Consider the following 13,410-nt stretch of genomic DNA (forward strand, 5'->3'; position numbering starts at 1 on the left):
ACAGTATTGGAACTAAGGCATATGCCTTCACACCCAGGTTAGAATGCCTAATTTTAATAAATATTCTCATGCTAAACCTGCCGTACATTATTTATAAATGTAAGATTATTAGGAAAATCTGACATATTTTACCTGTTGGTAAATTACTGTTTATCTAGATGTGTGTGGGTATCTAATTATAAATAAGGAAGACTTTTACAAGCTTGAGGAATAGTAGTCAACTTATTTTAGTTTTATATTTATTGGACATCCATTTTAATTAAAGTCAATTAAAAGTAATATAATTATTCATTTTATTAATTGATTTTATCTGAAATTTGAAATATGGACAATAACAAGACTATGAAAGATTCTGCAATCATGTTAATACTTTTGTTTTGTGTACAATCATGAACAGAGTTGATTTTTACTAAGCATAATAGAAAGAGTGAGAGGATACAGAACTGGGGAAGCAGAAACCCACAGACACACACACACACACACACACACACACACACACACACACACGTAGCACATACTAATATGAACTATAAACCACATAAAACCTAGTGAACTATACCAGTCATTAAGAGTCTCCCAACCAAAAAAATAAATAAAAATAAATAAATATATACAGATCGATTTAGTGTTCCAGACTTTCAAAAAAGTGTTAAAAACATAATCCTTAAATTATTTCACAAAATAGAAACATAAGCAACATTGGCCAATTAATTTCATGGGGCCAGAGTTACTCTGATACTAAGAAAACAAAACAAAACAAACAAAAATGAGTCAACAAGGAAAGAAAACTAGGTTCAGTACCAATTTTTCTAGTGAAAATAGACATAAACATAGTCAATACAGAACTTGCAAACAAAACCCAAGAACAGATTAAAATGATCATCTTTCATGATCTACTAGGCTTCATCCCAGGGAGACATAAAGTAGCTAATGTCATCAACTATACAAAGAAAATGAAAGAGAAAATGACACAATGTCATTGCATTATATGCCTAAAACACTGACAGAATCTAACACCCTTCATAATAAAAGATCCGGAGAAATGAAGGATGAAAAGAACATAACAAAGGCAATTAAAAATAAGCTTACAGACAACATCAAACTAAATGGAGGGAACCCCAAAGCTGTTTCACTAACGTCAGGAACAAGATAAGGTTGTCCACACTTCCCATATCTGTTCAGTAGAGGACTTGAGGTCTTACCTACAGCAATAATACATGGAAAAAGACCAAGGAATTCCAAATTAGAAAGGAAGAGGTCAAAGTATATTTATTTACAGATGACAGTGCTCTCAGTGACCGGAAACATTCCACGAGAAAACATTTACAGTGGAGAAACACTTTCAGAAAAGTAGCTAGATACAAAATTAACTCACAGAAATCAGTAGTGTTCCCATACCCACATGACACATGAGGCGAGAAAGAAGTCAGGGAAACAATGCCCTACAGTGGCCATGAATACTATAAAATGTTCTGTTGTAACTCTAGCCAAGTCAGTGAAAGGCTCGCATGGTAATAATTTCAAATCTTTGAAGAAAGAAACTGAAGTAAACATCAGAGGATAGACAAATTTTTCCATGCTCATGGGTTGGTAGGTTTCCATTATAAAAATGACAATTCTACCAAAATATAAATTCAATGCAATCCCCAACAGAATTATTTACTGAAATTGAAAGAACAATTCTCAAATTCATATGTAAACACAACAACCCAGGATAGCTAAACAGTCCTGAAAAATAAAAGAAATAAAAAAATAAAAAGTAAACTGCTGGACGTATCGTCCTGCACCAATTTCAAGTTGCACCACACAGGATTAGAAATGACAAGTGTATGGTATTAGCATAGAAAAGACATGTTGGTCAATGGAATCAAATTGAAGACCCAGGCATTCAATCATATAAATATGGACACCTGATTTTTAATAATGAAGCCAGAAATGGACACTATCATCAGTTAATAAATAGGACCACATGTAAATGAAAGTTTTCTGTGAGGCAAAGGAAACCATCAACTGGAAAAAGATGCAGTCTACAGAATAGGAGGAGATTTTGGTGAACTCCATATCCAATAGTGGTCTAGCATTCAAAATATATGAACTCAAGAAATTAGGTACCGAAACTCCAAATAATCCAATTGAATAGGAAGTACAGTTGTAAACAGAATTTTCAACAAAGGAATTGCAAATGGCTGAGATACACTTAATGAAATGGTTGCCATCTTTAGCCATCAGGGAAAAGCAAATCAAAACAACTCTTGGCATATTATCTTAAACCTGTCAGATGGCTAAGATAAATAGCATAAGTGACAGTCATGGTGGTAAGGATGTGGAACAAGAGGAACTCTCCAACATGGATGGTGGGAATAAAAATTTGTACAGTCACAGTAGAAATCATTGCACAAAAAATTGGATATCAACCTAACTTAAGACACAGCTATAACATGTTTGCATATACCCAAAGGATGCTCTATCCTACCACAAGGATAAGTGCTCAAGTGTGTTCACTGTGGTTTTATATATAATAGTCAGAAATTTCAACTAACCTAGATGTAACTTGACAGAATATAGAATATGTGGTGTGTTTACATAATGGGGTATTACTTAGCTGTTAAAAAAGTGAATGACCTATTTGTAAGAGTTGCATAGCAGCTATATCATATACCAGGTATTTACATTATTACTTATATCAGTAGCAAAATTATAGTCATGAAGTACAAAGGAAATAATTTTGTGGCTTAGGGTGAGCATAACATGAGGAAGGGTATTATAGAGTTCTTGCGTTATATATTATATTATAGAGTCTTGCATGGGCAAGACTAAGAACCACTGTTCTGTTTCTTTTTGTACAAGATGATATTCTGTCAGCCTCTGAAAAACAAAACTGGGACACAACCCAGCCACAAAACTCCCAACCTACAATCCTGCCAGCCAGATGTGCTGGGGCAATGATGGTGCAGAACTTGGAGTAGTAGTAATCCACCAATGTTTGGTTTAACTGGAGGCCCACGCCAGTAGAGGAAGCCCATGACCTACACTGCCTGAATGTCCAAGACCTGGACACTGGATAGCCCAGTGACCTAGACCAGAACCAAACACGACTGACCACAACAACAACAACAACAACAACTAAAACAACAACAACCACAACAACATAAAGCGATTGTTAATGATATTCTGCTATACTCATAGATTAGAGCCATCTCTAGTTGTCATCAGAGAGGCCCCCTCCATCAGTAGTGCAGAGAACCGCAGAGACAGAGACAGAGTCTAAATTGGAGAACTCATTAGGTCCCTCCACTGGGATATAGGGAAACCCTGCAGTAGAGGGAGAGATTAAATTGCAGGAGTCTGATGGATGGAAGATAGTAAGAGAACCTGGTCCACTGAGTCAACTATGCAGAGCTCGCATGATTTCAAAGAGACTGAAGTAGAAAGCACGGTCTGCAAGGGTCTGCACCAGGTCCTCTGTGTTTATTTTATGGCCTAACATGCTTCCTGGTTTTGTGGGACTCATAACAATGGAAGGGGTGTACCTCCAACTGTTTTACCTGCTCGAGGTACTCTTTTCCTACTCTTGGTTTTCCATGTACAGATTGAATATGAAGGATTTTGCCTAGTTTTGTTATATCTTGTTTTGTCCCATTTGAGTGTTGTCTCATAGAGGTCTGCTCTTTTCTAAAGAGGAAACAGAATGGGATTGGATCTGGGGGAGTGCTGAAATGAGGGGAACTGGGAGGAGTGTAGGTAAAGGAAACTGAGCAGGATTTATTCTGTGAGAAACGATCCTATTTTTTTTAAAAGGAAAAGAGTTGAAAACCTATAGGAAATATTAAAAGATAAGGCATAGTGTAGAAGCCCCCTCCCATCTGTGGCAAGGAAGAAATTCAAGATGGCTACGATGATTCCTTCTATCAGCTAACTTCATAATACCTACGGCAAAGATTCCATGACTGTTAGTGCATTTCAAGTATGATGGGGAAAAAAGACTACTCTAGGTAAGCCTTACCTGACTAGGCAGCTTCAAACTCTACCAGGCATTTCCTGACACCAGATATTCAAAGCGGGCAACTTAAGATTCTCTTTTGTTGGCCTTGAGGAAAAGGGTTCCCCTCTTAAAGAATGAGTGATCCATAAAAGCTAAGACTGCCTCTGAGGAAAGCTAGCAAAGAAATACAGATGTTATTAAGTTCAGAGAATCCAGATGCATTTACAAGTCATTCCTTCTCAGTTTCTGGACAGAACAGAGCTTGGCACTCTACTCTGACTTCTTTCTATGCAACTGAGTCAAGCTGTGTTTGGGGTTTTGAACTTAGAGTTGAGGGATCATAACAATGTTACTCAATATCAAAAGTTTAATCATAATTTCCTAGGTCGAGATAGGATAGCAAATAATTGATATTGATTCAGACTTAAGATACATGGTAAATCGCAGAGGGGGAAAATGAAAAATTCCTGCTTCTACAGAAAGCACAAAGATAAAATTCTAAGTGTCTGGGGGACAGACAAGATAATACGGCTCTGTGGTGGTGAATTTTTATTGTCAGTTTGTCCTGTGTGTATATGAGATGATTTCTCAGAGGTTACTTTGTGGAATTCAGTGTGCACACTATGCCAAATACAAAGTGGCTGGAAAGAAAGGAAAGTGCTGGACATCAGCTAGCCCAGGCAAGCACATTGTTTCCCCCCTCCTTATTGAATGCAGTAAGGTGAGGAGCCCTGATCCACATCGGTGACCCTCCACAGACTTAACTAATGCAAGCGAACTACAATGGACAAACAATTGAAAGCAGGAGCAAAAACAAAATTTCTTCTTTCAAATATGTTCTCTCAGGTATTTGTCACAATACAGAAAAGTCTACGACTGTGAATTTCGACTTCCCAGGGAGGTGGGGTGAAGAGCACGTAACCTAGCCTCCCGGGCCTAGTGAATATATTTCAAAAATGATGGATAAATTCTTCAGGCAGAAATAAAATAATACCACATCAAAACATAAAAAAATGTAAAAACCTGTTCAAGATACAAGATCATAAAGAAAAGAACAAGTGTTTATGTTACATAAATTTGTAAAGAAAATGAGCATTTTTAGAAATATGTGTTCTCAAGGAGCCCCATTCTCCAGATTACTAATATGAAGGAAAGACATTTTCTTTTAAATTTTAGTAAAGGTAGTGTTTCTCCTTAGTTTTCCCAAAATTATTTTGTTGTTTTAGTCGTTTCTTATTTGAAATCAATGCTAATTCCTTACATTATTCAGTTTGACTCATAACAAATTTGTATAAGCATAGTCTGCTTTTGTCAATTTTGCTTCAAACCTATTATTTGAAATGTTTTATTGTCTTTTTATACAACTTCTCTAGGTACACTCTTCACTGCAAATATTTTATTTCTCCCATTTTTAAGTGTTAAATGCTATCATAAACTCTATGTTTGGATATTTTATGAAATCATTTTTTATACTCAGTATGCATTATGTATTAATTGTGCCTTGTAGACATGTAATAAAATCATAAGGAATTCCTCTAGATAAATTTCCCACAAAGGAGAGTAGCTCTAGATTGACAATGTGCTTAGTGTCTTAGTGAATAGCTGGCCCTGGCACGAGAAGCTCAGGTGAGCCCGTTTCAGTGAGCAAGAGCTAAGCAGAGTTGGTCAGCCACTCATCTGCTGTGAAGTGGCATGGGCACGGGGGTAATGCTTTTCCCCCTGACCCCTTGCCATCTGAAGTAGTCAGTAGAGCTGGTCCTGAGATCCCGAGAAAAGCCCTACCCCTTCATGGATATAGCATTTGGAAAAGCAAGCCCTGTATCTCACTGAGGCAACACAGTGGATCTGGCCCTAATGGCAAAGACAGGGGTGAGCCAGCACAAAGACTATGAGAGGGAGAACTGGCCAGGCCCTCACTATCTGCAGGACTTGAGAGAGTCCCATGCCTAGATTGAACAGCACTGTGAAGTTGACCCTAGAGGTGTAGGTATGGGCTATGAGTGAGTCAGCCATGTGGGCATGAGAGTAGAATAGTTGACCCTGCCTCCTGCTGACTTTGAGATTGGGTGGCTAGCTGGAACAGTGCTGGAGAGCAAACTCTGCTGGTGTGGATAAGGGACAGCTGACAGACTGACCAGTTTAGCTATGACCCAGGCACTAATCCTGGGCTTTTTTAGTGGCCCGCCCCAAAACCACAGCATCTGTGCACACTTGGACTATCTGAAAGCATCAGTCCTCCTGAAACAAAGCTGGAGGATCTACATGACACAGGGCAACAACATGTTAACAGGGAGTATTCCCAATTAGGATCCATTACTGATGATGTAAGAGAAGTCAGAGACCCTGAACCAGACCAATGCCTCCTTATAAAGAACATCTGTGTGTGTAGATGGGCGGACAGAAGGGTGTATTGTAGGATTCCCAATGAAATGTCTTCTGTTTTGTTTTATTTATTTTTTTGTCTATATTTATACTTTCTTTTGGGATGAAGGTTGCAAGAGCAGAGGGCAAAAATGAAGGGAAAGGAGATGAGTGGGACTGGGGTACATAATTGGAAACTCATAAAGAATCAGTAGAAAGTTAAAAAAATAACTATTCCAACCTCCCACTTGGCCTCTCCTCCATATCCATCCTAATCTGGACGAATACTCTGACACATTAACTTTGGAGGGACATCTTCAAATCATGTCCAAACTATCACTTATAATTTAATTAGTAGGTTAGACATGGTAAATGATTAAGAACAATAATAGTGCTGTTTAATTACATTTAGATTTCTCCCATATTTTAATGACTTAAATATTATTTGAACATATGACATTTTTTAAGAATGGTTTTTATATATGTCATAATTCTGGTTCATTTTCATGCTTGTTAAAAATCTTGTTATAGTACTAAACACTTCTAAGCATGTTGACCTAATGTCTAAGAATCAGTAAATTTATTTATCGCTCTCCTTACTTTGCGAAAAATGAGGAGACAGAGGAAAAGAAACACAAGACTTTTTAGTACCTAAGTCCATATTTTGTTTTAGTGTAAAGGTAAAAACTAAAGAAAACATAATTAGCAAATGTGAAACATGTACCTAGGGGCGGGGGAGGTAATTCAGTCAGTGAGTTGCCAAGAATGGGGTACTGGTTTTGATCACTGGCACCCACATTAAAAGTCTGGCATGGTGGTATGCTCCAATTAATTCCACTGCTGCAAATAAGGAGATTTGTCATTCCCTGGGGCTTTAGGGGCCACGTACTCTAGCCCACTTGGAAGAGCTCCAAGTCTATGAAAGAAAGACTCCATCAAAACTCACGGTGGACTGATCCTGATGAATGACATTGTCAGACATTGTCCTGTCAGCAGTACGCCATTTACTTAATTTCTATCTGAATACTTCTTCCATTTTGAAGAATCCAATACTACCATGCATGTACAGATGTGCCTCATGTTTGCATGTGTGTGTGTGTATGCAGGTGCACACACACACACACACACACACACACACACACACACGCACACACATCAAAGCATGCATACACACAAAATTTTACAAAGAGAACCGTACAAATTTAGACAAGTGGTAGAATAAGCAATTGCCCTCTACAACAGAAACCGGATTAAAAAAAGAAAAAGAAAAAGAAAAAGAAATCAGTTGTGAGTGGCAGCAGCAGTCCTGGAAGTAGTAGGAAGGTTCAAGTCACTACCATGAGATATGCAATAAAAATTTTAGCATATTTGATTCGGTTAAGTCACATTTCTCCCATTCATATGAGTTCTCTATAGCTCCTAGTTTTCTAGAATATATATATTCTATATTCACACATACATATATGGTGAGATCTAGTGCACAACCAAAACCTGGGGACTGGGGATGTAGCTCAGTGGTAGAGCACTGGTTTCAACACCCCAATTAAAAAAAATCATATTCATATCTGAATTGCTGTGTAGCAGAAATAGAGAAATATCAGGAAAATACAGAGTAGGCATTTTGAATCTCAGCAGAAGGCACATTTGAAAGAAAAAATGACTCGCGGGGTAGCACTGGCGACCCTTGTGTGTGTGAAAGCTTGTGTTCCAAGCACAGTGAGTGCTGCTGAAAGGGAATTCGGCAAACCAAAACTAAGTTTTATTTTCATGTTGTTAAAATTAATTAGGGAACATATAAAAGCAAACTTTTGGAGAGGAAAGAGTAAAGTCTGGTCGGCACCTAACACATTAAGCACCTTACAGGGAGAAGCAGCATGAGAAAATGTACCTTTTCATTCTGTTGTACTTTCGTAGCAGAGCATCCTGCAAAGCAGGGAGAGAAATACTCTTTTTCATCTCTTCCACACACAGAACTATAGAGAGAAGTTGTGCAACCGCAGTGATAATTGCATGCAGCTGTAAGGTTTCCAAGTTTGCCTAAGCTGTGAAGTTGAGATTAGGCACAGTTACAATACCATCATTTAAATTGTTAATGTGGACGGCAGGTAGCCACAAGATCCATCAGTTTGCTTATGGAAATATTTTTTTCACAAAGTTACTAAGGTGTAAAAACACAATAAAATGCACATTTAAGAGTGTACCACTCTCTAGTCCTGGAGACGTGGTTTAGCTCTTAAAATCACTTCTTGCTCTTTCAGAGGAGCAAAATGCCATTGCAAGCATCCACATGGCAGTCCACAACCATCTGTAGCTCCAATCCGGGGGAGTCTGATGCCCTCTTATGGTCTCTCTCCAGGCACCAGCCATGTATATAGTATGTAAACCTACATGTGGGTGAATATTTAAACACAGAAGCTAAATAGAATAGAAAAACTTTTAAACATACCTCATGGATTATTTTGATGCTGTAATGAAATTTTCTTCAGAGATTTTTTAATGAATGAAATCATAACTACTTCAAATGGGCTGACCTCTTCAAAGAGTTACTTTACCACCTTAGTACTTATTTACTTTTTTAGTACTTACTTACCACATATTATTACTTATTAGTACTCTCTTCCTGTTCATCTGTTGGGATTTCATAAAAAGTAATTGCACGACACTTAAAGTTTCCTGGCTTCTTTTGCATTACTGATCTTTATTTGTTCTTATAGGGACATACGTTTTCATGAGTCTTATGTAGTAAAAGTAGGATATTTAAACTGTATTAAAGTTGTTAATGTAACTACTTTAGAATTATCTTATATGTGTGTCCTTGGCTCAATTGTATATATGTGTACCGCATGAGTGCAGCACCCATGCAAGCAAAAGAAAGGCACTGGGTCTATTTGGAATAGACATAATAGAGTTATGATTCACCAAGTGGGTACTGGGCCAGACCTGAACCTCCAGAGGTAGAGCAAGTACTCTTAAAAATCTTTTCAAAAAAACCATCAGTTTTTCAACATAGTTTGTTATTAAGCACACAAAGGCTCTTGTGATCACAGATCACCAGGGAAAGCAGATACATTAAATGCACAGATTTTTTTCTCTCAAAGGACTAGATGTAATCTGGTCCTTCCATTCAGAAATCTGCAAATGGGATCTATTGCTACCATGGTGCTCTGTACTGTCCATACTAAGCTCTCTCAGAGAAGAGAATCTAAATGGTCCTTACATTTCCTGTACAGCCATTAGCTCGCCAGAGATCCCACAACCAGGACCAGACGTCACCAGTTGCCTATACAATCTCTCCATTGTATGTAGGATCATGACCACACTAGATCCTTCCTTTGGTCTTCAAACTAGTATTGCGGCCTATCTCTGTAAAGCGATTTTCTTGGAATAAATGACAGGGACCTTGAGTTGAATTTTTATGCTTCTTTGTGCACTGGAAATCACATTACACCAGGAAACTTTTCCCCAAATAATTCTGTGTTTGAATATACTGACGTTAAACTTCCCAGCATCAGACTCCCTGAAATTTGACCCAGGTTGATGAAGTCAATCTGAACCAAGTATTCATTCTCACCTCTTAGCAGTTTGTTTTTCTCCCTCCTGTGATAGCTATAAGAGCCCCCCTCAATTGGTCTAAAACATGGAGCACAGGGCCTCTGAGAATGTAAGAAAAAAAATTTTAAATGGTATTAGGCTATCAGGATACATGGGCCTCTCACAGAAAACCGTTCTTTACCTTTGAAGAGTGGTACTAACATGGTATTAACTTCTCGGTCTTTGTGACAAATCATTCTGTATAATCATTAAAATGTTTGTTAGCATCCAGACAAATAAAATATTCATAGCTAGAGCAAATATGAAGATAGCCCATGAGATGGGAGATAAAAATCCCTGTCAATTGTTTTTGAAAACTACAGAAAGGTAGGGAGAGAGAGAGAGAGAGAGAGAGAGAGAGAGAGAGAGAGAGAGAGAGAGAGAGAGAGAGAATGTTTTTGCCAGTCACATCTATGAAATGCAGGCAGAATGGACTCCACCCCTCCTAAGGTTCCAGGTTAGCCACATAGGTTCAGGGCTAACCATCCTCATGACCTGAGCAGAACTCAGAGCTCTCCTGCTGCCTGCCTCCTGTCAGCCCTTCCTGTCAGAACCCATGAGTGCAGAAGAGCAGCACCTGAATTCCAAGCGATGGCAGGTGGAGCTTCAGCACCTGCAACATGAACTATATTCTTTGTTTTTGTTGTTTGTTGTTTTTCTCTCAAAGCAGGAATAATTCAATATCCAAGTTCCCTACCTAAGAAATTTTTTGCTCATACCACAAAAGTATCAGTCTTTTCGTGACAGAAAAAAATATCAAAAGAGCCCAACTTCAAATACAGGAACAATTACAAGCAGGAGGTAAAGGACTTAAGTTAATGCTGATTAATTTTCCTGAGGTATTGGTCATTCGATTTATTGAGGAGATTCTGTTCTCCTTGCTGTTCAAATCAGTGTTTAAGTTAGGATTTAGCTTTTGTGGTACGTAAACTAAAAGAACAAAATTTAACATTTTGGGGCTAAATCAATTGGATATTACCTTATCTGTGCATCACTACTAAGGATTTGAACCCGCTCTTTAAGGTTGCTTTCTGGAGACACTTGATTAAAATTTGAATGAACTGTAACACCTAAAACACGGCAGCAAGACTGAGGCTCTACATTAACTGACCTCACGTATAAACACAGGAAGGACAGAGATGCATTAGGAACAGAAACTGACCTACCTTGAGAGAAAAAGAATATTGAAGAAGGGTTGTGAATGTCGATAGGGTATAGTGAACGGTAGAACCTGTCCTGATGTGCTCGAAGATGGAGTTCAGTAAGCAGAACTTGGAAAGGATGAGTAGTTTGGGTACAACAATTAAAAACAGAACAAAATGTCATCAGACTCCCCAGAGTTTGATCCAAGTTGACAAGGTCAACCTGAACTGAGAGTTTACGCTCACCTCTTTGTGGTTCATTTGTCTAATTCCATGACACCGGCAGGGGTGCCCTCAGCTCATGGTTGGATTTCTGCTAGCAGTGCGTAGCAGCTTCAACTGTTATCTACAATTCTTTGTGACAGTTTGATTTCCCTGATTTAGACATCCTAATATGTAATACTTTCCTAGTGACTAAGGACAGTTAATTCATTGCCATCTGCATATTTTCCATATGCATAAAATTATTATTTGATGACATTCCATTTCAAATCGTTGGTCTATTTTCTTATATTGTTTATTTTCTCATTACTAATAAAACGACTTAAATGTTATATATGATCAGAGACAAGTCTTTTGTATATATGTTTTCTAATAACTTTTTACAATCTGTGGCTTAATTTTTTTAAGAGTCCTTGAAATCCAGACATAGGAGCACACACTTTGTTTCTAGGACTTGAGAGGCAGCAGTAGGTAGATCTCTTTAAGTTTGAAAATACTCTGGTATACATAGTGAATTCAAGGATAGCCAGGTTTACATAGCAAATCCCTGTCAGAACCTGCTCCCAAGAAAGCAGAGGAAAAGGTCTTTGAATAGGCAGATTTCAATTATTACTAAGTCCAATTTATAAGTTTCTTCCTAGATTATTAGTGTTATATCTTGGGAAAGAAATTTTTCCCACTGTCAAGGTCAAAATGTTTTTACTCATATTTTTAGAAGACATTGTGCAATATTGTATTCATTCATGAAAAAGAACACACATAATGCTTAGAATTCAATAGTCTAACTTCTTGTATTGTGTACAGAAAACCTTTGTTACCTCTAATTTTCCCTGTGTTCTTCTAGAAAAAAGGGAACATTACTATAAATTTTTGCATCAAGTGAATTGATCATGTTTTTTATATTTATAAAACATCATTTATTAATAAAAGTCAACAAATTTATTAAAAAAACTTAAAGAATTTTATCTTCTGTAGTAAATTTTATCTTGCATTAAGGAAAAAAAATATCATTTTTAGTTTTCCTAGTGCTGCACAACATATTGTACATCAATAGATCTCCTCCTACACACTTGAGAATTAGGTAACACTAGAAGTGCTGTCTTAGATTCTATTTCCAGTTGTATGTAATTTGTCCAGGGATATATTTTTAAAGAATATACTTCCTTCTCAGGTTAGACACTCTGCTTTACATGCATTACATTCCTAATATTCATAATATATCCCTGAGCGATCTATTCTGATACCTCCAAAGGTTTGTAGTTAATACTAGACCATTGAATTTTTTTTTTTTTTTGGCTTCACAATAAATTTTTGTCTCTTGAGCTGAATCCTCCAAATTGGTGTTATTGGTTTGTTTTTGAATGGAGTGTATTCTCTACTCCTGACTTTTTGAGCTTTGCCCTACTAGTACATATAGGCTTTTTGAGGTATGTAGAAATTGTTATTAGAAAAAAAATGATAAAATTGTATTATAGCTAAAATGTATTTTTAAAAGATGTTTTATAAATTATAAAAAGTTTTCAAATGAATTTGTAGAGAAGTGGCATGTATGTGGATGTTTGAAATGCTTTTGCTTAGGCATTAATTTAAATGAGTAAGATTTTTCTTTAATCATAAATGTTTTTGTTTACCTTGAATATTTGGGTAATTTATTTGGGCATCTTATCTTTTCATTTGTAAACTAATTAATAGAAATGGGATTTTTTTTCATTTATTTCCCACTGAGAAAAGAAGCAGTTAAGTTTTAGTATTTTTGTGTACAGGGATTGTTCAGTTGACATGTCATTAATTTATATAGTTCCAGGCTCTCCAATTTTTAGTGTTGAAATATTTCTTTATTGCCCATTATACTCATCCTACCAGATTAACAAAAGTTCTTGCCTAGGAAAAGCTTTTAATATTTAATGTTTTTATAAAATTATCATTTTCCATTACAGATATATCTTTTATTGCTATCTCTACAAATTCATCAGCTTCTTCTAAGTCACATAGATGAATTTGTAAGAGTAGTGAAGTTAACATCATGTTTTACAGCCTCATGGTCAGCTCCAGTAGCATTAATTGAATAGTGGTTTGTCATATGCTGTCCCACTGCAGTTGAGAGTGCTATTA

The 13,410-nt window shown here is 37.0% G+C and overlaps 1 protein-coding gene across 1 annotated transcript in view; it reads right to left on the minus strand.

The window, feature by feature from the left end:
* Positions 1–13,410, minus strand: part of LOC116900614 (solute carrier organic anion transporter family member 6A1-like) — a 73,825-nt gene that overhangs the window by 21,467 nt on the left and 38,948 nt on the right. Inside the window, exon 9 of the mRNA XM_032902333.1 lies at positions 8,232–8,385. Within this exon, the coding sequence (XP_032758224.1) occupies positions 8,232–8,385 (154 nt within the window). The remainder of the gene's footprint in view (positions 1–8,231; positions 8,386–13,410) is intronic.

This window comes from Rattus rattus, chromosome 5 (assembly GCF_011064425.1).
Source record: "Rattus rattus isolate New Zealand chromosome 5, Rrattus_CSIRO_v1, whole genome shotgun sequence".
Classification (NCBI taxonomy): Eukaryota; Metazoa; Chordata; class Mammalia; order Rodentia; family Muridae; genus Rattus; species Rattus rattus.